Below are 24,436 nucleotides of genomic sequence, written 5' to 3'. Positions count from 1 at the left end.
TATATGTGTGTATGTGTGTATATATATGTATATGTGTGTATATATATATACACACACATATACACACACATATATATATATATGTGTGTATATATATATATATATGTGTATATATACATGTATATATGTATGTGTGTATGTATGTATATATGTATGTGTATATATATACGTATATGTGTATATGTATATAAACGTATATGTGTATATATATATATATATTTATTTATATATACACATGTACACATATATAGGGGTTGGACAATGAAACTGAAACACCTGGTGACCAACGGTTTGGCTTTAGCAGGCCGGCCATATATATTGACCCTGTGGAGATCTGTGTGTATATATATGTATATACATATACACACGCATATATACAGTATACCGTGTTGTTGAGTCTGCCGGTAATTCCAGTGTTTCTGTCATCCTCTGCAGAGTTCCAGAGTTTTACCACATTTATTGTTATGCCTGGGATCTGGATTTTTTGGTAGGGTTGGATTCTCTCGTACTGCCATCCCCCAAACCATAGCTTTGCTCCGGACATCGCTCACATCTCATCCCCTCTGTGATCCCCATCATGGACTGCTGGACCTCTTCCTCTGCTCTCTCTTTATGTATATTTATGTTCACCCAGGTAACTTTTCCAGAAAATGCACCATTTCTCCCAGAAAAGTGTTGCAGTTTCAAACGTTTTGCTAATCAACCCCAAAACATCTTTGAACCTCCACCATATTTGTATGCAGGTACCATGTTCTTTTGTCATAACATTTTCTGAAAACAGTAGAGTGACGTGCAGTGGCAGGCTTAAAGATACGAGCTTCCTGAATTACGAGTTTCCAAGTTACGAGTGAGTAACTTCTGCAAGGTTTTCTTGTGCTTAACCGGGCTACATTTTTCCGCTAGATGTTCAGGGGGATTTTAATTTAATGAATTAATAGTATATGTCACTTGGTCTCCTGCACGCACAAAATTTCTACTCTTTTCCCCGTAATTGTACCTACATTCCGAGTTCCAAACTTCAGACCAACACTTCTATTCTTCCTCTTTTTTTTTTCTCCCCCCCGAATCAATCGTCCTCCTCCTTCTTTGTCTTCGACCAACCGTAGTCCAATGTCCACCAGTACCCTGTAGGTCAACGGCACTGTTGGTGGTCGTTGATAAGCCGGGCCTTGACCGATCCGGTATGGAAATCGTTTTTATGATGCGCATTTTTAATTTGGCTAAAAGTTTTACACCGGATGCCCTTCCTGACGCAACCCTCACCAATTATCCGGGCTTGGGACCGGCACCATAGACACAGTTATGGTAATTATTTGGTGTCCTAAATTTTCACAGTCATTTGGATATTAATTCAAACATTTGGTGATAAGTCTTCCATAAGTTTAAAAAACAAAAAGCTCTTGAAAAAGTTGTGCAACAATATTTCATTCTGACTTTCGAATTGATTTTGTTTTAATTTACTGTATTTATTTTTGCTCCAACGCAACGGGATGATTGTGTCTCCGTCTGTGGTCAACAGGGGTGCCGAGACACAAAATGTCTGCTCCACCTCCCAATGTTCCCCATGACACATCCTGCCATCAGGAACAGGGACGGTGACTGCAGGAGGGGTAGTTTGGGGTTCACCAATGGGCTGCCCTTGCCCCTCTGTGATGTCACAGCGGTATAAAAGCCTCCCTGTAAGCAGCTGTCTGGCTTGAGCAGAGTCAGCGTTCCCGGCCTGGACGCCTCGGCTGGAGGAACTGCTGCTGGAAGGAAAAACAAAACTACAACGCTGCGAACAGCTTGTAGTTTTGTTTTTTGTTCTGCGGATTCTTCGGGGCTTGGCTCTCCTTCTCACCACCTTTGGATTTTGTTCACAAGAGTAGAAATTTGATAACTTTGTCTGGACTGCTGTGGTGACGCAGCTCTCCTCTGGGCATCCTTGTAGAAACAAGTAAGTTTTATCTTTATGATTTTTTTTTTTTTTTTTATGCTGCTGTGAAGTTGAACTTTAGTATAAGAACCAAAAAAAAAAAAAAAAAAAAAAACCACCCCTGAAATCCTTAAGTTTTACTGCTGAAATCTAGCCCAACTTCCATATTTCTGACCTTTTCCCTAAGAAAAACATCTTATTGGCAATGTTAAACATGGGGGTGACATGTCAGCACTGCCTAAGGTTATATTATTTCTACTTTAAGTCTCGATCCTGGTCGTTGACCTGGGTTTCGAACTGGTCTTGGGACTGGGCCTGGTCCCAGAATAGACAGCGATAACGTGGTGGCGTCACGTCACTGAGGGCTGATGTCTTTTTAAGGAAATCAGGAGCAGCAGGGCTATCAGGTGCTGCCGCTACACATGGTGGCTGTCAATCAAAGGGAAGTGTGTTGCGGAGGGAGGGGTGAGCCGAGGTGCTATTTTTAGGGTCTGGTGTTCTGTTGTGTATATAAAGACCCCCAACCCATCTCATCCTGGTCACCCCTTACACTCCCCTCCCCCTGTGTGAAGATAGGAAGTGAGGTTCTGACACCTGTGAAGGAGAACAGCTGCAACTTTGTAGTTCTAGCCCTTTCTAAAGTCATTGTTGGAATGGCTGAGTGATTGATTGATTGATTGGTTGTCATGCTGTTTTTGCATTATCTATTACAATTTGAATACGCTTATTAGTCTTACTTAATTAGTCTTAGCGGTGAAGTCGGGTGTTGATTACAGTCACGTATGTCGTTTTTTAATTGATTTGAACTGCATTTTTTTTTTTTTGGATCTTTATTTGTTGATTGTAAATGTGTTGACGTTTTGGAAGGTCTGTTCGGCTTAGTGGAAACACCCAACAGAAGGATTGTGTTTGTCAGACTAAAACAGAGGCAAATAATTGATTAAAGGAATAAAATATTTTACACTTGACAACAGAGATGAAACAAGAAACACTTTAAAAAGAAACGTTTGAGAAGACAAAAATACAAATGGTATTAGCATACCATGGAGATATACCATATATATATATATGTCTATATATATAAATTTATATATATAGATGAGAAACTTGAACTAATAAATGATATTAACACGGCCACAGATAATTTAACGTGGGGGTCGACACAAGATCCTAACCACCACCAGATCAGGGATATAGCTGTACCACCCAGGCCCAGACTATGATAAAACGTGGCCTAGAATACATTCAGAACAGGTGTGGTGCAGTATGAAATGAGATCCAGAACAGACATAGGTCTAGACCAGTACAATACCAGTATAGGCAGAATTCAGCAAAGGGTCATACCAGGACTGACGGGAAACAAAAGGGCAAAAGATTAAATCTTAAACGTGACATAGATGTGGTTTATTTATAGCTGGACCACTTTAGGTTAGGCCTCAGCGCAAAGCTGCTATGATTGGAAAAAAAATAAAATGGGTTTTAGTAAATAGTAAAGGAGTCACTGTGTAGTTAGTTAGCTGTGTTTGGATTGATTTAGTTTAGTTTCATTCAGTTTCAGTTTATTTGAGTTTAATTTGGTTCGCACCTTTTGATTTGAGTTTGATTTATTTTTTTGTTTTGTTGGTTGATTTGATTGGGTTCCATTGATTGGGTTCCATTTTGTTCTGCTGGGTTTGTTCACGTTTTGCTGCTTTGTCGATAATTAATTAATTAACAAATGTCTTTCGAAATTGACTTTCTTCATGACTTAAGTCATAAACCTAAAGAAAGATTAGCATTTATAGTGACATTTTTTTTTAGTAATATATATATATATATATATTTATTACACAAAATATAATGCATAAGCTGGTCAAAAATGTCTATTATTCAGATTGCTATAGATTAGTTCTCAAAACATTTGGAGGCATTCTCAATAGTGTGAACACTATTGCGTGGGTCACACAAAAATAATGTATCATGTTATCTGCTTGTTAATACAATTGAACAAAAGTTAAAGTGATAAAAATTTTAAAAATGAGAAAAAAATTTCTATTTTTATTCTCAGTCCAGCCATCTTGTAATTAACCAGGACACACACCAGGGCTTCATACATAGTAAACCACCATTTTGGATGATAATAACACTGGCTAAACAGCAAGCTAATGTAATGCACAAAAAAAAAAAACATTTGTAGTTTTTTTGTACAAATCAAATACAAAATGTAGGTCTTAAACAATGCATTGAGGCTTGTTTACTTTTATGCTTTTTTTTAAAACTTTTTTTTTGTATAATAACAGGCTAGTCAGACAATTACGACCACTTTAGGTTAGGCCTCAGCGCAAATCTGCGACCACTTTAGGTTAGGCCTCAGCGCAAAGCTGCTATGATTGGAAAAAAAATAAAATGGGTTTTAGTAAATAGTAAAGGAGTCACTGTGTAGTTAGTTAGCTGTGTTTGGATTGATTTAGTTTAGTTTCATTCAGTTTCAGTTTATTTGAGTTTAATTTGGTTCGCACCTTTTGATTTGAGTTTGATTTATTTTTTTGTTTTGTTGGTTGATTTGATTGGGTTCCATTTTGTTCTGCTGGGTTTGTTCACGTTTTGCTGCTTTGTCGATAATTAATTAATTAACAAATGTCTTTCGAAATTGACTTTCTTCATGACTTAAGTCATAAACCTAAAGAAAGATTAGCATTTATAGTGACATTTTTTTTTAGTAATCCTTTTTCTCAATTCTGTAGTTGTTGGTCTATTAGTGCTAAAAATATATTTATATTATATATATATATATATTACACAAAATATAATGCATAAGCTGGTCAAATATTATTCAGATTGCTATAGATTAGTTCTCAAAACATTTGGAGGCATTCTCAATAGTGTGAACACTATTGCGTGGGTCACACAAAATAATGTATCATGTTATCTGCTTGTTAATACAATTGAACAAAAGTTAAAGTGATAAAAATTTTAAAAATGAGAAAAAAATTTCTATTTTTATTCTCAGTCCAGCCATCTTGTAATTAACCAGGACACACACCAGGGCTTCATACATAGTAAACCACCATTTTGGATGATAATAACACTGGCTAAACAGCAAGCTAATGTAATGCACAAAAAAAAAAAACATTTGTAGTTTTTTTGTACAAATCAAATACAAAATGTAGGTCTTAAACAATGCATTGAGGCTTGTTTACTTTTATGCTTTTTTTTAAAACTTTTTTTTTGTATAATAACAGGCTAGTCAGACAATTACGTAATTCTATATCCTTTTTAAACAACCAAATCACATGCGTTTCAGTTATGAGATGGATTCCTTTTAGAGTGATTGTTTTTGGACTATTTTTTTATACTAATTTTTTTTATCTTAGTAAAAACTTTTAATATTCTTTGAAAATCATTTATGAAGCTTTAGGCCTTAATTGCATTTTTTTTAATTTTGGAAAATAAAAACTCTAGTGCATAGTCGCATCCCACAATACAGGTCTCTAGCTTTAGGCCTTAATTGCATTTTTTTTTTAATTTTGAAAAAATTTTATCCACACAAGACTTATGAGCAACTACTATGAACTAGTTGCCAATATTCCCCTAACAGTTTTGTTGGCAACTTTGTAAAGTAAATGCTTGCCTTCAGTGTTTGACAGAATAATTCAAGCGCTATTACAAGTAAAAACCTCAGTTTTAAGCAGTTACAGTATCTAGGCTTGTCAACTTACTGATTGGATGTTTATAAAATTTTAATGGGAAATTTTAATTTTTACTGTGAAAAGGAAGCAACACCCTAAAAGTAAAACTGAACTACCCATTATCTTGTTAGCTAGCTAGCCGATGTCCTGTGTTTATTCCAGAAAGACCAGGCCAAGCTCAACACGTTAAAACAACCTGAAAACGTTGACTTTTGTTTAAGTTTTTTTTTCACTGACTTTCTGTTCTGTTGTTCACATTTTTGTCCTCCAGAGTGTCGACTGTCATGTCAACGCAGGCGCCAACGTTCACCCAGCCGCTACAGAGCGTCGTTGCACTTGAGGGTAGTGCAGCGACGTTCGAGGCTCAAGTCAGTGGTAAGTAAAAACTTCCTGAAACATTGTCCGTTACAGACACTTATTCACTGCGACATGTCTGTATCAAGAATTCTGCTTTTTTTTTTAAGGTGATAAAATTTGCTAAAATGCTTTTGTGGTAAAAAATTGTAATCAGTAACAGAAAAAAAAACCCATTGTTTACCCTTCAAAAGATTTAACACATTTCTAAACCCAATCAAAATGACACATCGAAAAAGTTTGTTTGACAAAAATTACATTTTAAGCCAATTCTCTCAGATTGATTTTTCTTTGATTTCAACTGGAATTTAAAAATAGCTGAGTGTGTGTTGTGGTTCACTTCTGGTCCTCAGGTTCTCCAGTTCCTGAGGTGAGCTGGTTCCGTGATGGTCAGGTTCTTTCTGCATCAGCTCTTCCCGGCGTTCAGATCTCATACAGCGATGGCCGCGCTGTTTTGAGAATCTCCGCCGTGACTGCTGCACATAGCGGAAGGTTTTCTGTAAGAGCCACCAATGGTGCTGGACAAGCCACAAGTACAGCTGAACTTCTTGTAACAGGTAAGATGAACAGGCTTTACTAAACCCAGCTTTAGTTATCACCAGATTTCATCTAACATGATGACATGATTATACAATCACAAGGGGTTTATGATTAACAGTAGGTTTGAACAACAGCTGAAACCAAACAATTTCGCACATGTTTATACGACCATGTTGTTTTAGCCTTGTTGTGAGTAAAACACCCCTCTACTTGCAGTAGAACTGTGGGTGTATTTTGACCTCAGGGGTTTTATTCAGTCAGATTTATTTCGATCCCACTGTCAGCTGTCACTTCACCCAGCGTTAAACCCAGTTTAGAGGCAGCTGCTGCAGCATAGCTTTCCTTAAGAGGCACGTGAGGATTATCAACTCGAACCTCCTCAGAATCTGGTGGTAGCTGATCCACACTCATTGGAATTCCTCCCTTTGTCTTTAATCCCGCAGATGCGTGATTGAGTTAGATGTGCTGTGAGTGACAGTAGAGTAAATTAACATTACAGTGCAGCTCGGGAGTAAGGAAGAATAGCCAGTATTTTAAACGTAAGGATAACGATAACTTTCTGCTTCCAAAGGCCGATACCAATGAGAGGTAACATACCTGGAGATAAGAGAGACTGAATGAATTTTACCCATAACTAAAGTGATAGCATGTGCGGGAGGCGTTACGGCCCAAAGCCCTTTTCCTTACCCCCCAAGCCGCCGCTGCCCCGATGAGCACTGAACAAATGGAAAAACTATTAGCAACTATCTGATAAAGTATGTGAAATTTCAATAAAAATATCTACCGAAATAAGGCAACTTGTTCATATGAAAATAAAGCCGTTTGAAGTCAAACACTGTGCATTACAACTCAATACAAAATATTATGAAATAAATAATAAAAAATAATAATAAAAAATATAATAGCGCAGTGAAAAATTCCTTCCACAAGTTAAGAAAACGCATTAAATCTCTTGCTATTTTTCACTCTGTTTGGAACTTGCTTGGAACATTTATTGCAAATTGCTAGTGAACCGTCTTCTTCTGACACTTCGGAATACAGTTCAACACTACCGCCGCGGCATCCTCTGTTTATAAATGTATTATAAAATTTTGACCAAGTTGTTTTCAGTCAGATAGTTGTTTTCCTGATTACAGCACTCTACACTGTAGACCCTTCTGGTCTCCTGGGTATGGGTGGGAGCACCTGGGACATCTGGGGAAAAAAAAAAAAAACCCCGACCCAAAACGTGGTGCTGAAGCAAATATATATTATATTATCAGGGGTATTTGTTATGATATAGGACTTATTGGAATGGCCTCGTAATTTCCTGATATCCCAGCTGATAGTTATCTGGTCTATAACTGGTGGATTACTGTGTATCTTTATGGTGGCTCCATTGTCCTCAACTATATTAATCAGTCTGAAGTTAATACATTTGACACTTGGGTCTGTTTGCGCCTCTTCTGACATGATCGGAAGTTGAAGCCTCAGCCGTATGAGATAAGTGGATAAACGTTAGATTAGGGTTGACAGCCCTACAATTTGCCTCAAATTGCTTCAGTCTCAACAGGTAGAAGTACTTTCTTCACCAAATGTAACTGTTGATATTCTCTTTTTGGTTTTCTGCAGCTGAAACAGCGCCCCCTAACTTTCTGCAGAGACTGCAGAGTTCTTCAGTTAGACAGGGCAGCCAAGTAAGACTAGACGTCAGGGTCACGGGAAAACCCACTCCTGTGATCAAATTCTACCGAGAAGGAGCCGAGATCCAGAGCTCTGCTGACTTTAGGATCCTCCAGGACGGCGACCAGTACAGTCTGCTCATTGCCGAAGCCTTCCCTGAGGATTCTGGGACCTATTCTGTTACTGCCACCAACAGCAGCGGACGCGCCACATCCACTGCAGAACTGCTGGTTCAGGGTGAGGACTGTCAAAAAATGTTGTGTTAATGCAGGGTGAGGACTGTCAAAAAATGTTGTATTAATGGGATTTTTATTATTATTTTTATGATTTATATCCATCCATCCATTAAATATAGAATTTTTTTACCTAATTTTTAGCCTGCGTTTTACTAACCTCATGTCTGTGTTTCTACTCAGGTGAAGATGTCGTTCCTGTGAAGAAAACTAAGACGATCATATCCACGTCACAGATGGCGGTGGATCAGACCAGAGTTCAAAAGGTCAGATGTGGTTTAACTAAAAAAAAAAAAAAAAATCTTTATCCCAGACTAGAGAATCAGAAGGTACAATAAAGAAGTCTATGGCTGTTTGTTTTTTTTTTGCTCAGAAAATGGAGACCAGTTTCCAGACCTCCACCATGATGGAGATGCAGATGGAAGGGGGCATGATAAGGACTCAGCAGCTGGCTCATAAGACCCCACCAAGAGTTCCTCCAAAACCCACCTCAAGGTCTCCCCCCTCCTACCTTAGCAGGGTTTCAGGCGTACGGCAGCAGTCGCTGTCACCTGTCAGACATGTTAAAGGGCCAGCACCTGCTCCTGTCAGGTACGAATAGTGATCAAAGATTACCCGTAAAGAATGATAATTAAACTTTTTTTTGAGGTTTCAAATGAAACTCTATTATTTCATAATTCATTGATTTGACAAAAATTTACAGTGTTTTTTTTTTTCGTGTCATCAACAGATCTGTGTCACCTTCCACCAGAGTTTCCATCTCCCCAATCAGACCTGTCAAATCTCCCCTCATGGCCCGCAAACAGGTGGGTATTCGCCAGATTGCTCTGCCTCCCTACATCCTGATTTTTACCATCCGTTCTACTGTCACAGTCAAGCTATAAAAGAAATCTTAGTTTTACACTTGGGTACAATAATAGAGACACACGTAGGTGTTATAATGCAGGGTGGTTCCCAAACTACTGGTGGTACTTGGACATACTTGGTATGTCAAATGGTACACAGGAGAATTAGTTGTTAAAGAGAGTGGTTCTTCTTCTTCTTTTTCTTCTTCTTATTTACTTGCTCTGTGTATGTGTATATTTGTGTTGTATGGAATCAGAATTAAATTTGGGTGTCGTTTGTAGTATGTACTACGTAGCATTCTGTGTAGCTAGTGTAGCTAATAAATTGAACCACTAATATGGTGGACCAACCAGTTAGTGATCTGTAATCATAATTCATTATTTTGCTTAGGTGTCAGCCACCACTGAAGTTCTTCCCCCATGGAAACAAGGTGACTATGAAGTGGCTTATACTTCTGTGGCCAGAGTCAGCAGTGCCACCCAACTGCATCTGGAAAAAAGCTGGGAGCAGCAGGTCACCGCCAGTAGAGAGGTGAGATATATTTCAGGAAATTAGTGAAAAGATAAAATCTAAATTTTTTTTACAGACATCCAGCATTCACGCAGGACGAATCATCTGTGCAAATACAAGTGGATTTGTCTGTTTTACAGTGACCAACTGCAACTGCTTTTTTTTTTTTTTTTTTTTTTTTTTCCAGGATTTTTGCATGCATATCTTTGCCACATCTGGAATGAAATTTTTTTTTCTGAGTTTTCCTCTGTCTTTAGGTTGAGGTTGAAAAAGCTGATGCAGTTGCAACGGTAGTTGCTGCTGTTGATCTGGCCCGTGTCCATCAACCCATTTATGTGGAGGGTGGACAGGGTGAAGAAGAAGAAGAGGAGGAGAAGCAGGAGGAAATCGAGAGAGTAGATATGGAGGCAAGGAGGCAGGAAGTGTCGTCCTTTAATGTCACTGCTGCTCCTGCAGTTGTTACCACTTCTGCTGCGGTCGATGCTCCACCGACCGTTCGTACGTCTCCGGAAAAGATTCAATTTCATGTTTCTCAGGTTCGAGTTAATCCCTGACCCTTTGAGAATCTGAAAGGTTTTCCAAGAAACGTCAGTAACACATCACACCCTCTGTTGGTCTCTTCAGATTCAGAAAACAACTGAAATCTCTACCTGTCATGTGGATGCTCCGCCTATTGTTCCTCCACCCACAGTTCCACATTTTACTGTTTCTAAAGTTTCTGTCCCTAAACAACAGCCAAGTCACGAGGTAAGGAGAGGAGCCCCGGAGCACCGCCTCCTGAATGACCTCTCTTCCTTGAAAATTCCATATCTGAACAAACCTCCATGATCATCGTTAAAACACACATGCTAACACACTGTTGTGTGGTGTGACGTGGCCCGATCACATGCTTAACACCACCTACTTAAATCGATCCAATTTCTCCTTTAGGTCTTGACTCAGCAGAGTCTTAATTAAAACCAAACTCTTACTCCAAATATTGGATTTTACCAACTTACCATAAGATCAACATTTAGACATCAAGTCTGTGACTTTTATTTAGACTTTTTTTTTTACTATTACAATCTTTCCAGGAAACCAAAGTTTAAAAGAAATTCTTAAAGATATGAAAAATGATATTGGCTCATCACCCAAATTAAAGTTTTATCACTTGTTGATCCACTGCTACCTGTATAAAAACCTCTGTTCAGATTAACTAGACTCAAACTAAATACAGGAGGAACCAGTAGGCCAGCATTACCTGTATTCTTTTGTATGGAATTGAAGGTAGAGTGTGTGGATTATACATTTCAGTTTCTTGTAAGGAAAGACTGAGAAATCTGGTTTCCACAGTATACTTGGGCTAAGTGTATATACTCCTCATAAAAAAAGAAGAACCATACCTGGGACCATTCATTGGTGTTCGTCCGTTCTTTGTTGAGTAAATCTTAAAAAGAAGTTCCTGTCAGGATGAGGTGATTAGTCTCAGACTAACTCTTCACAACTCCCCACCTCTAACTCCTGACCGACTAACCACGGCTTTTGAAGGGAAAGCTTCCCCACCGACGTTGGTTTTTATTGCTCTTCTCATTGGCTCGGCCAGGCGTCCATTGCTGGAACCAGTATTTTGACCCTCCAGAAGGAGCTGTCTTCCTCTACCACCACCCAAAGACACCAGGTCATCAAGCCCGTCAAGTATCCCAGTCCGTCCCGCCCGAAAGCGGTGGAGGCACAGGTCACACTGGAGCCACGCCCGCCACCCTTTAAAGATGTCAGGTTTCAGATTCAGACTGACATTGAGGCAGGACAGGCTTCAGCTATTAGTGAGGAGGAGTTTGAAGACTGGGAGCCTCAGGTTGGTTCAGAGATGGCTACATTCTGTTTTTGTTGTCAACCTCTAACCTGGTGTTGATGTGAACATCACCTGACTCCTCACTGCAGTGAATCACACACTGCTCACATGAAGAATCCACTTCTTCTTCTCATCTTTATCTGCTCACTCTTCTGTTTCTTCAGGGATTTTTTTTTTTCTCCTCCTACTTTACTCACCTCCATCTTCATTGGTTGCCTTACCCGAGGAACATCGCTCAGTCCAGAGTTAATAAGTTAAGTTTGACGGAGGAACATCGCTCAGTCCAGAGTTAATGACCAAGTTTGACTTTTCATTGTTTGTTTCTTCTCAGGAGGCAGCTGCTGTACCAACACGAGCTCAGGAACCAGTTGTCCCACCGAGATTAGTTGCTGTAAGTTTTCCATGACAGTGGTTCTTACTGAACTATATATAAAAATGTATCGTATATAAAAATATACTTGAGGTGTGGTCTTTCCTGGTTATAGGGATTAAATAATCTGACGGTGACAGAGGGTGAATCAGTTACACTGGAGTGTCAGATCACCGGTCATCCTGCCCCCACCCTCCAGTGGTTCAGGGAGGACTTTAGAATTGAAAGCTCCATCGACTTCCAGATTAGCTATCAGAATGGAGTCGCGCAAATGGTGATCCGTGAGGCCTTTGCTGAAGACAGCGGCCGCTTCACCTGTACTGCTACCAACGAAGCTGGAACCATCAGCACTTCCTGCTACCTGCTTGTAAAAGGTAGTGTCCAACAGCCAAAAAAAATTACCCCTTTCCTTTGTATCTTATCTATGGCCAACATATATTATAATAAAATAAAAAAAACTTCATTTACTATTATTGTTTCAGTGTCGGAGGAAATTGAGAGCAGAGATGAAACGATTGTGACAGAGTTTGGAATGGCGCAGGACAAAATGTGAGTTAACAGTTAAGAGTAATAACCATTTACTTTTGCTATTGCTGAGTGACATTTTATTCAAATTAAACCGTTTCGTTTTCCAGTGTTACCATGGAGACAACGGTAATGGAAGTGACAACAGGAGAGGTCAGTGCGCCTTTCTTCATCAGAAAACCCACTGTTCAGAAGTTGGTGGAGGGAGGAAGTGTAGTCTTTGAGTGCCAGGTCGGAGGAAACCCAAAACCTCACATCATTTGGAAGAAGGGCAACATTCCCCTCACCACCGGATACAGGTATAGAATAATATGTTCACACCCCAAGTCACACCCCTGTAGTCATTAATGTCTTGTGACTTCACACTGTAAGCATAGTTCACAATGGAGATAGCTTAGTTTATATTTTATCACCGGTTTATAGTTTTTACGTGGTAAAAAGTTTCTACCTGACTTTCAGAACTTCAGAACTGTTTGACCTAATCCAAACCTGACACTGTTGTCAGAAATGATATTGCATCATATCAAATACATCAAAATCAGCATGTGTACTTGATGCTATTACCTAAGTTTTAATGCTACATCAGTGACTAATTGACATTGGCTTTCATTACATCTTACATATATATATTTATTTATAAAAATGTGTTTTTTTTGCTAATTGTTTGTAACACCCAGCCTTAGGCTAAATAAAACAAAACATTCTTGACTTGAAGAAATTAGTTTGTAAAATATTTTTATATCTAAATAAAAATAAAAAATCTGCAATTAGTCACTTAATATGTGTAGTAATATATGAGTATAAGTATTTGTGTGTTTTTTTTTTTTTTTTTTTAGATACAAAGTAGCCTATAAAAAGGAGACAGGAGAATGCAGACTGGAGATCTCTATGACCTTTGCTGATGATGCTGGAGAATACTCCCTCTTTGTGAGGAATTCTCATGGAGAAGTTTCTGCCTCTGCCATTCTGATGGAAGAAGGTACAGTGTTAACCCATGCCCAAACATTTTTTTTTTAAAGCCAAAAGTATCCTGAGCTTCTAAGGATGTAATGACTTGAATGACGAAGAATCTTCATGGAAAGAAAAAAGATAACATTAAGTAGTTTCTAACTAGTTCAAATCCAGTAAAAGATAACCTGGATCAAATTAAAATTCTCCCAAACAATAGAATCAAGCATCAGTTCAATACAAATCACAAGGGTTGTTATCAGTTTAATGTTACGTTATTTGAAGTGACCAATGAGGGGAAAGGTAAATATGTAAAAATGCTGCTTACATGGTGTTTGATAAAATTGTCATGAACATATATGAAACGTCTTCTTGGTCTGAATGCCACAGAGACACGTCATTTTGCTTCTGCTTTTGTGTTCACAGAGCAATACGAAGCCTACATGAAGCAACTTGAAGCAACGTATAAAACTGAAGCAACAACGGAGGTGGTTCAGGAACAGTCTGTAGTCGTTAGTCAGTACGAAATGGAACAGAGGAGGGTGACAACACCCATGAGTTTCATTTCTGAAACTGTATGTTGACCATCAAAAAGTTTCTATATTAACAATCACACTCAAAAGTCATTTTTCTTTTTTTTTTTAAATGCTGAACATTGACTTGAATCTTTTTTTTTTTTTTTAATGCTGAACATTGACTTGAATTTTTCCAGGAATTCCTAGTTTCGTCTTTTGAAGAAAGAATCATTCACGAGATTGAGCTACGTATCATGATGATCACCTACTCTCAGCTGCTGGCTGAGGACGGAGAAGAGATGGTGACCGTAGCCGAGCATGAAGCCGTTCAATCTGCCTTCGAAACCCCTGTCAAAAACTACCGAATCGTTGATGGAATGGGTGTCACTTTCCACTGCAAGATGGCTGGGAAACCGCTGCCAAAAGTACAGTGTTCTAAGTTTTAGAAAATATACCATGTATATACGTAAAAATTTAATTTAATTAATTGTTCTTGGAATCTATACTTATCTCCTCTGTTTTGTCAGATTGCTTGGTACAAAGACGGGCAGCGCATCAGACCTGGCGGTCGTTACCAGATTGAGGTTCTCCAGGATGGAAGAGCCAGCCTTCGCATACCTGCAGTCCTACCAGAGGATGAGGGCGTTTACACTGCCTTCGCCAGCAACATGAAGGGAAATGCTGTCAGCTCTGGAAAGCTCTACTTTGAGCCTTCTGGCACCATAACACCTCAGAGGTACCCCTCTCAGCAATCCTTGCAGATGTACAGGTAAGACTTGTTTAGGACAGAAATAACAGAAATACATAAATTAAAAAAAAAAACCCTGCAATACTTAATATTAAACTTACCATTGACGATTGGGATCTTCAGGTCCACTTCTCCTCGTTCTATAAGCCGCTCCCCTGGCCGTTCTCTGAGCCGCTCCCCTGGCCGTTCTGCCAGCCGCTCTCCTGCCCGTAGGCTTGACGACACGACTGAGGCTCAGCTGGAAAGACTGTATAAACCTGTCTTTGTCATGAAACCATCATCAATTAAGTGCTCTGAGGGACAAACTGCCAGATTTGACCTGAAGGTTGTTGGCAGACCCATGCCCGACACATACTGGTTCCACAACGGTGAGGAAAAAAAATGAATGTCAAAAGGATTTCCAAAGATTAACCATAAGCTTTTTCGTTTTCCACTCATTTTTAACTTTTTTTTTTCCAGGACAACAAATCATTAATGACTACACCCACAAGATAGTTATCAAGGAGGATGGTGTTCAGTCCTTGATCATTGTTCCAGCCCTGCCACAGGACTCTGGAGAATGGACCGTTGTTGCTCAGAACAGAGCTGGACGTACAACTGTTACTGTCAACCTCTCTGTTGACGGTAAGTAAGGTTTATCTTTAAGAATGTATTAATTTAGTACTTTACATTCTACTTATCCACATCGAATAGGCAAAGTAGGTCTTATACGGCAGTGCCTAAAGAAATGATCTCTGAATGCTTTCTTGTCCATTTTTTTACAGCTCGTGAAAGCCTAGCAAGACCTCAGTTTGTGGAGAAGCTGAAGAACATTACTGTAAAACAGGGCACTCTTGTTGAGCTGGCTGTTAAAGCCATCGGAAACCCACTGCCAGATATTGTCTGGCTGAAGAACAGTGACATTATCACACCACAGAAACACCCTAACATCAGGTTTGTTGCATGAATGATAACAACCCTTAAATGATCTTCGTTTATATATAGATATAAAAATAAAGCATACATTTCTGAATATGTCCATTAAACACTGACTTTTTCCAGGATTGATGGCACCAAAGGAGAAGCCAAATTCCAGATCCCATCGTCCTTAGGCTCGGACAGTGCCTGGTACACGGCCACAGCCATTAACAAGGCTGGCAGAGACACTACCCGCTGCAGAGTCAACGTGGAGGTAGACTTTAGTGCCCCTCAGGCTGAGAGGAAGCTCATCATCCCCAAAGGTACCTACAAGGCCAAGGAAATTGCTGCTCCAGAGCTGGAGCCCCTTCACATGCGTTATGGTCAGGAGCAGTGGGAGGAGGGAGACCTTTATGATAAGGAAAAGCAGCAGAAACCACTGTTTAAGAAGAAACTGACCTCCATCAGAATGAAACGATTTGGTCCTGCTCACTTTGAGTGCAGGCTTACCCCCATTGGTGACCCCAACATGGTGGTGGAGTGGCTGCACGATGGTAAGCCCCTCGATGCTGCCAACAGGCTACGTATGGTCAACGAGTTTGGCTACTGCAGCCTTGACTACGAAGTTGCCTATGCCAGAGACAGTGGTGTTGTAACTTGTAGAGCCACAAACAAGTTCGGTGTTGACCAGACCTCGGCCACCCTGATCGTCAAGGACGAGAAAGGTCTGGTAGAGGAATCTCAGCTACCCGAAGGCAGGAAAATGCACCGAATTGATGAGATGGAGCGTTTAGCTCACGAGGGAGGACCTGCAGGAGTCACTGGTGATGACGAAGTTGAAAAGACTAAACCTGAGATTGTCCTTCTTCCTGAACCGACAAAAGTGTTGGAAGGTGACATTGCTAGATTCCGTTGCAGAGTGACCGGTTACCCTGCTCCAAAGGTAAACTGGTATCTTAATGGACAACTCATTAGAAAGAGCAAGAGGTACAGACTGAGGTATGATGGTATTTACTACTTGGAAATTGTTGACATCAAGTCGTATGACTCCGGAGAGGTAAGGGTTGTTGCAGACAACCCTCTGGGCACAACTGAGCACACTGTTAAGCTAGAGGTCCAGCAGAAGGAAGACTTTAGATCTGTCCTCCGTCGTGCTCCAGAACAAAAGGCTGCAGAGCCATTGCACGAACCTGGCAAAGTTGGATTTGATGTCACAAAGGTAGATAAACCTATTGACGCCCCACAAGACAGAGAAGTTGTCAAACTTCGCAAAGCCCAAAGAATCATTCATGAGAAAACCTCCGAGGAGTCAGATGAGCTGAAGAGCAAGTTTAAACGGAGAACAGAGGAAGGGTTCTATGAATCAATCTCTGCTGTGGAGTTTAGGTCTCGCAAGAAGGATGAGTCTTATGAGGACCTTTTGAAGAAGACCAAGGATGAGTTGCTTCATCGCATGAAAGAAAAAGAAGAGGCTGAGAGGAAAAGAATGGAAGAACAGGAAAAACTCACAATCCCCACTTTCAAACCAGACCGGATCCAACTGTCTCCCAGCATGGAGGCCCCCAAGATCTTGGAACGCATTGCCAGCAAGACCGTTTCTCCATTGGAAGAGGTCCGTTTTCGTCTCAGAGTCGTGGGCAGGCCTGAACCTGAATGCCAGTGGTTCAAAAATGGCGTTCAACTGGAAAAATCAGACCGTATATACTGGTACTGGCCTGAAGACAATGTGTGTGAACTGGTGATCAGGGATGTCATGGTAGAAGATTCCGCTAGCATCATGGTGAAGGCTATGAATGTTGCTGGAGAGTCCTCCAGCCATGCCTTTCTGCTTGTGCAAGGTAACTTTAAGTTTTATTTAAGATTTTTCTTGCCCCAGCATTTTTTTATTTTTACATCTCATGTTTTACCTTCTCATTTTAGCCAAGACTGCAGTAAACTTCATCCAGAATCTGGAAAATACTACTGCGAATGAGAAGGACACCATGGTGACATTTGAATGTGAAACCAACGAACCGTTCGTAAAAGTCAAATGGCTTAAGAACAACGTAGAGATCTTTTCCGGTGACAAGTACAGAATGCATTCTGACAGGAAGGTCCACTTCCTTTCTGTACTGATGATTGAAATGGAGGACGATGCCGAATACACCTGTGCGGTTGTGGAGGATGAGAACATCAGTACCTCTGCAAGGCTCCATGTTGAAGGTAACCTCCTCACCCAGACACCATTTTTTGGTTAGTTTATAGTTCCTGCTTATGACCATGTTCTTTGTACAGGCGCCGCCTTGGAGATCATCAAACACTTGGAGAACATCGAGGTACCAGAGACCTTTGCTGGAGAGTTTGAGGTTGAGGTGTCTCGTGAAGATGTCGAGGGAAAATGGTTCTTTGAAGACAAGGAGATCACACCCAGCAATAAATATGTCACTTCCTCTCGCCGTGGGAGACATTCATTGTCTGTGAAGGACATCAGAAAAGAGGACCAGGGAAAATACTCCTTTATGTATGGAGGTCTGAAGAGCAGTGCCACACTAAAGATGAAAGGTGAGCAAATAGTAATGATAGGTCTTACAGAAATAACATTTGTACATTTCTTGCATTAAGCAATAGTGTTTGGCACTTATGACGAGGTCTTCTCTATCTCTAGTGCGCCCTGTGACCCTAATACAACCTCTGACTGACCTCACTGTCTGTGAGGGTGACATCGCACAGCTTGAGGTGAAGTTTTCCCAAGAAAATGTTGAAGGAACCTGGATGATGAATGGCGAGCCCATTGCTGCCTCAGATCGTGTCCACATTGTAATTGACAGAACTGTTCATAAGCTGCTGGTGGAGAACGTCAGCATTGAAGATGCAGCATCTTACTCATTTGTGGTCCCTGCCCAAGACATCTCTACTTCAGGCAAACTCAGTATCCAGAGTAAGAGTCAGAATGATTGTTTAAATAACGTATTGTTGAGAACCATTATTTCTGAGAACAGTTCTGATGGAACTATTTTTTTTTTTTTTTTTCACAGCTATTGACATCACAGTGCCACTTAAGGATGTCTTCTCCATTGAGGGCACCAAAGCTGTTCTGGAAGCCAAGATCTCTGCGGCTGACATTACCTCTGTCAAATGGTACCACAATGACAAGCAAGTGATGCCAAGTGACCGAATTCAAATGGTGGCAAAAGGAACCAAGCAGCGTTTGGTCTTCACTAGGACCTACGCCTCTGATAAAGGTCACTACAAACTGGTGGTCGGCAAAGTCGACACCAGCTGCAACTTGACCGTTGAAGGTAAGAGTATTAGAGAGTAGAGAATTGCAAGACTTTTAACAACATTGTTGTAATTTGGGTTCTAAATGTTCTGAACACACTATCCTTTTTACAGAGGTCCACATTGTGAAGCACATGGAGGACAGAGTCTGCTCTGAGTCCCAGAATGTCACCTTCAATGTTGAGGTTTCTCACTCCGGTATTGACCCGGTCTGGATGTTCAAAAACCAACAGCTTAAACCAGGTCCCAAACACAAAATGGTGTCAAAAGACAAGAGTCACTCTCTGACAGTTATTGACATTATGAAGGATGAGGAGGGAGAGTATACGTTCCACGCTGGAGAAAAGACCTCAACTGCTAAACTCTCAGTCTCTGGTATGTCTAAAGTGATTTGATATTCTTGCTTTATAAGGTTCTTTGGAACACATTCCAATTAATGAGCAAATACCATTTAATTGCAAAAAAATTGTTTTTGTACAAGCAGTGAAAAAGACTGACATTGTTCTGACAAAAAAACAGAAATTAGCAAACATAACATGCATATCTTGTTCTATATCCAGGTGGTGCCATCACTCGCCCCTTGCAGGATGTGACGGTGGCAGAGTCTCAGACAGCTCTACTGGAGTGTGAGGTAGCAAATGCTGATGCTGAGGGGAAGTGGTTCAAGGATGGACAGCATGTGGACTTTAGCGAGAATGTGGTGAGTGAGGTGGATGGAGCCGTTAGGCGCCTTGCCATCATCATCACCAGGCCACAAGACGTGGGAGAGTACACCTACCAGGTGGCCAGCTCCAAAACCACAGCCAACTTGAGGGTCGAATGTAAGCACTGTTTAAGCAGGCTTCATATGAGATAGAGAACCTAGTAGTGTGCATGATCTCCAACCTTCTTTTGGTTCTTTGCAGCTGTGAAGATCAAAAAAACCCTTAGAAACCAGACCGTGACAGAAACTCAGGATGCTGTCTTTACTCTCGATCTTACCCACCCTGATGTGAAGGGATCTCAGTGGATCAAGAATGGGGTGGAGCTTGAGAGCAGCGACAAGTATGAGATCACCACTGACGGAACTGTTCACTCGCTGAAGGTGAAGAACTGCAACACTCAGGACGAGTCCGTCTACTCCTTTAAACTAGGAAAGCTGTTGGCCAATGCAAGACTGTCTGTTGAGAGTGAGTATTAACACCGGGTGAAAAACATTTTTGAGGCGCGTTGGCAGACTTTTTACTGAATTTCTTTTTTTTTTGGTTTTGCAGCAATCAAAATCATCAAGAAAACAAAGGATGTGACTTCACTGTTGAATGGCACTGCCTCTTTTGAGATGAGCTTGTCCCACGACAACATCCCTGTCAGGTGGATGTTCAAGGGGGTAGAGCTCAAGTCCAGTAACAAGTGTAATATTTTGTCAGAGCGAAAAGCTCACAAACTGATCCTCCAGAATGTAGACGAAAGTGATGCTGGGGAGTACACAGCTGTGATTGGACACCTGCAATGCAGCTCAACACTCACTGTTGAAGGTACCAACACAAAACAAGAGAAATAAACACAACCTAGAGACAATCTAAAATAAACACTTATAGTAAAGTTACAAATCAGAAGAATATGAGACAACACAACACATGAGATAACGATTTCTCCCTGGGTGCAGCTCTGAAGGTGACACGTCCCATGAAGAACGTGGAAGTTCCTGAAACTCAAGTGGCCACGATGGAGTGTGAAGTCTCGCACTTCAATGTCCCGTCCAGGTGGCTGAAAGACGGTGTGGAGATCGAGATGAGTGAAAAGTTCCGCATTGTTGTCCAGGGGAAACTGCACCAACTAAAGATCATGAACACCAGCTGCAACGACTCAGCCGAGTACACCTTCATCTGTGGCAACGACCGTGTCACTGCCACGCTCACCGTCAGCCGTAAGAAAATTCAATTTTTACTCAAAACCCAACCTCAAAACTTAGTCACTGAAGGAAAAACACCACTGATAATGACAAAAAAATCAATAATCAGTTTTGATTGTCAAACATACTATATATATATATATATTTCATATATAATCAAAAGCTAAGCATTTGCCAGAAAATAAATTACATTTACTTCACACAAAAGAGATAAAACTGCACAAAAAGCTAAAAATTTACAGAATAAAATTTCAATACTACCTGAAATAAGGAAAGGGAATATAACTCAATTATTTTTAGTTGTATTCGTTTTTTGTTTTTTTTTTACCTGAAATAAGGAAAGGGAATATAACTAAATTATGTTTAGTTGTTAGTTTTAGTTTTTTTTTTTTAAAAAAAGTTAACCACTAATTGTCTTAATCTACCCAAAATTCAAAATTAAAAAAATAAATCCTTAAGGAATAATAGGATGTTTGCTTTAGATAAATGAAGATTAGTCTTACAATTGTTACTTATATGTTTTTAGTAGAAATATTCTGAAAGTTTCTGAAACAGTTGCTAGTTATGGCATATTAAATGAACTGCTATTTTCCTCTTATTTATTTCATTTGTATTTACTTTTGTAGATTGTCGGTTTTTAGCTTATTGTGTTAAATGTCTGTCTTTTGTGTTTTCCTTGAAGCTATTCTGATCACATCCATGCTGAAGGATCTGAATGCACAGGAGAGAGACACCATCACCTTTGAGGTGACACTTAACCACGAGAACATCACGTACAAGTGGCTGAAGAACGGTGTGGAGATCAAGTCTTCAGATCGCTGCCAGGTCCGGACCAGACAGCTCACACACTCACTCACCATACGGAATGTTCACTTCGGAGACGGAGGAGAATATCGGTTCGTGGCTGGCTCAGCTGCCTCGGCCGCCAACCTCTATGTGGAAGGTAAATTTTTCTAAAATAATACACAGTTAATACACATATAACACAGATCATAGGAAGACAAAACCATTATAAAAAAACAATAAAAAACAATTAAAATCAGGATTAGGTGGGATTAGATTAGGTGGAGTCAGAAATTCATATTCTCATCATATTAGCTATTTAATTTCATCATACAAGTGAAGCAACAAATAAGTTTTTGTTTTTTTGTGTTCATAGCCCGCTTGATTGAATTCACCAAAAAGATCAAAGATATTAAAATCACAGAGAAGAAAAAGGCCATTTTTGAGTGTGAAGTTTCTGAGCCGAATATCTCAGTGATGTGGATGAAGGATGGTCAGGAACTGGATCTGTCCGAGGAACGGTATGTTAAAAGGTCAAAGCACATTCACGTTACCGCAGCTCACTGTTTTTTTTTTTTCTAAATTTGTGCTATGTCGGCCCCTTCAGGTACACCGTCACCGCAGAGAAGTATGTTCACCGCCTAATGATTCAGACTGTACGCATGTCTGACGCCGGCGAGTACTCAGTGGTGGCTGGATCCAGTGTGTCCAAGGCTAACCTCACTGTGGAGGGTCGTGACATCCGCATCTCTGTACCCATGGAACAGGAAATCACTGTTCTGGAGAAACAAAGGGCCACCTTTGAATTCCAGGTGAATGAGGATGACGTGGAGGGGCGCTGGCTAAGGAACGGCGTGGAGATCCAGTTTTCAATGGAGGAGCGTTTCAACTATGTGGCTATCAGAAAGCTGCACCGTCTTACCATCTCTGAGACATACCGTAGTGATGCTGGCGAGTACACCTTCATCGCAGGAAAGAACAGGAGCACCATGCACCTGCGTGTTAACGGTGAGTCTGGGGTCCAGAGAACGTCTAGCAATGATACTGTGATGTCAGACATTACACGAATGCCATAAGCAGTGTAAAAAAAAATATCTAAAATCCAAAAAATATTATTATTATGTATTTGAAACCTGTCTGAAATTTTACAAAAAATCTCAATTAGCAGTTCCCTTCCTAATTACAAATTTTACACAAGTTATTACTAAAAATTATAAAGTCAGTTACAATAAGTAAACACCCCAATAATCAAAATAATGAGACATTGCCTATTTGATGCCAGCTTTGCCCTTAATCATCAATATTCTGTTGAAGTTTTTGTCCCCTAAACTACAGTGTACTCACCAACCTTTTGTCTATTCTCACCTCCTTCAGTCCCAGAACCTCCTCAGATCCTCTCTCACATGGAGCCCCAGTCTGTTGAGGCGGGTAAACCTGCTCGCTTCTCTGTGAAGGTGGCTGGTGTACCTGAGCCTCAGGTGTTCTGGTACAAGAATTCTCAGGCTCTCTCTCCTGGTTTCAAATGCAAGTTTCTCCACGATGGCAATGAGCACACACTTCTGCTGATTGAAGTCTTCCCTGAGGATGCAGCCGTGTACAACTGCGAGGCCAAAAATGACTATGGCACTGCCACTAGCACGGCCGCACTAAATGTGGAAGGTACGAAAAGATCTCACCGCTGAAAATCCATCATGAACCTGACCCGGCACTGACATGGCTTTTGCTTATTGTTACAGTATCGGAGGTGGTCTCTCCAGACTCCGCTGCCCCTGTTGAGCCGCCCGTCATCATCACACCCATTGCCAACACTTCGACTCGTGAAGGAGAACCAGCACGATTCCAGAGTAGAGTCAGAGGACACGGTGAGCCAATTAAAAAAATTTATAGTATACCTCTAAGATCTCTTTGTGTGTGATATGGGACTCCCTACCCTCATTTGTTGCAAGCATTTGTACATCATCATATTCTGCAACCATGCATACCATAGGAACATACATAAGATAAATCAAACTGTAATTCAGTTGAGAACTGTAATTCTTTTGTGCCGCTATTTACCAGACTTCTCTTAGTTGAGTCTCATTCCCCCGTTTTGTTTGTCCCGGGTCCAGACGTCAAGATTAGCTGGTTCCATAAAGACAAAGAGATCAGGCAGTCAGACTTCTTCAGGATGTCTCAGTTTGATGACAGCTGTCAGCTGGAGATCTCCAGGGTTTATCCGGAGGACCAGGGCGAGTACACGTGCGTGGCCTCCAACAGCGGTGGAACTGTTTCTTGCTCTGCCATGCTTTCATTGGACGGTAAGTGTTCTGAATTCTATTCTAGCAAGGCTGTGTTGTTCAGATGGAGGGTGACAAAGTCTCAAATAGGTAGTTCCTGAAATTTAAAAGGGTTCAATTTGAGAAGGCGATTTAGTTATTTTGTGTCACGTTGTTGTTGATGTCAGATTTTGCTTGTTTTGCTTATACAGAGTTATTTTATAATTTGATCTTTTTCCAACATTTCTAACATATTTGTTCTGGTATTGTACCTCTTTGATTTTGTTTCTTCGTTATGGATTCCATTTTTTTTTCATGGTTCTCAGATGACTTGTATGTAGCCTTGGACAATATCAAGCCCATGTTTCTAATTTAAGTTAAAGTTTTAAATGAAGCAAAGTTAAATTTACATTTATTATCATTATTAAAAGTATATCAATAAACCTCTTCTTACTGGAATTAAAAAAAAAAAAAACAACATCTACAAAAACTTGTTTCAACAAAGCACTTCATTTTAGGAGAAATGTTTCCACCGAAGAGACTTCCTGAAAGTCACGTCTCCACCACCGTCACCAGCCTAAAGAAACCTTCTATTGGCCAAAAGCCTCTCTTCAGCCAGCCCATCAAAAGCTGCACAGTGCAGCATGGAGAGGTGGTCCAATTTCTTGCATATGTGTCTGGAATGCC

At 40.4% G+C, this 24,436-nt stretch overlaps 1 protein-coding gene across 1 annotated transcript in view; it reads left to right on the top strand.

Moving 5' to 3' along the window:
• Nucleotides 1–1,522: 1,522 nt before the first annotated feature.
• The window catches only part of LOC103391545 (titin-like), a 180,669-nt gene continuing 157,755 nt past the window's right edge, over nt 1,523–24,436 (top strand). Inside the window, 39 exon segments of the mRNA XM_025063701.1 lie at nt 1,523–1,936; nt 5,855–5,958; nt 6,291–6,494; nt 8,089–8,376; nt 8,556–8,638; nt 8,746–8,963; nt 9,103–9,178; nt 9,609–9,749; nt 9,986–10,264; nt 10,353–10,475; nt 11,311–11,562; nt 11,891–11,950; nt 12,045–12,303; nt 12,412–12,478; nt 12,565–12,753; nt 13,291–13,433; nt 13,829–13,977; nt 14,115–14,342; nt 14,445–14,686; nt 14,789–15,033; nt 15,125–15,289; nt 15,430–15,598; nt 15,707–17,400; nt 17,483–17,764; nt 17,837–18,103; nt 18,207–18,479; nt 18,577–18,840; nt 18,935–19,195; nt 19,381–19,641; nt 19,726–19,989; nt 20,074–20,334; nt 20,466–20,726; nt 21,394–21,654; nt 21,871–22,015; nt 22,102–22,502; nt 22,869–23,153; nt 23,231–23,356; nt 23,603–23,791; nt 24,268–24,436. The exon segment at nt 24,268–24,436 is cut by the window's right edge and continues 4 nt beyond it. Of these exon segments, the coding sequence (XP_024919469.1) occupies nt 5,868–5,958; nt 6,291–6,494; nt 8,089–8,376; nt 8,556–8,638; nt 8,746–8,963; nt 9,103–9,178; nt 9,609–9,749; nt 9,986–10,264; nt 10,353–10,475; nt 11,311–11,562; nt 11,891–11,950; nt 12,045–12,303; nt 12,412–12,478; nt 12,565–12,753; nt 13,291–13,433; nt 13,829–13,977; nt 14,115–14,342; nt 14,445–14,686; nt 14,789–15,033; nt 15,125–15,289; nt 15,430–15,598; nt 15,707–17,400; nt 17,483–17,764; nt 17,837–18,103; nt 18,207–18,479; nt 18,577–18,840; nt 18,935–19,195; nt 19,381–19,641; nt 19,726–19,989; nt 20,074–20,334; nt 20,466–20,726; nt 21,394–21,654; nt 21,871–22,015; nt 22,102–22,502; nt 22,869–23,153; nt 23,231–23,356; nt 23,603–23,791; nt 24,268–24,436 (9,335 nt within the window). The 5' untranslated portion in view covers nt 1,523–1,936; nt 5,855–5,867.

This window comes from Cynoglossus semilaevis, chromosome 16 (genome assembly GCF_000523025.1).
Source record: "Cynoglossus semilaevis isolate Cse_v1.0 chromosome 16, Cse_v1.0, whole genome shotgun sequence".
Taxonomy (NCBI): domain Eukaryota; kingdom Metazoa; phylum Chordata; class Actinopteri; order Pleuronectiformes; family Cynoglossidae; genus Cynoglossus; species Cynoglossus semilaevis.
Note: the sequence above shows the minus strand (reverse complement) of the source record. Positions and strands in the feature narration are given on the sequence as shown.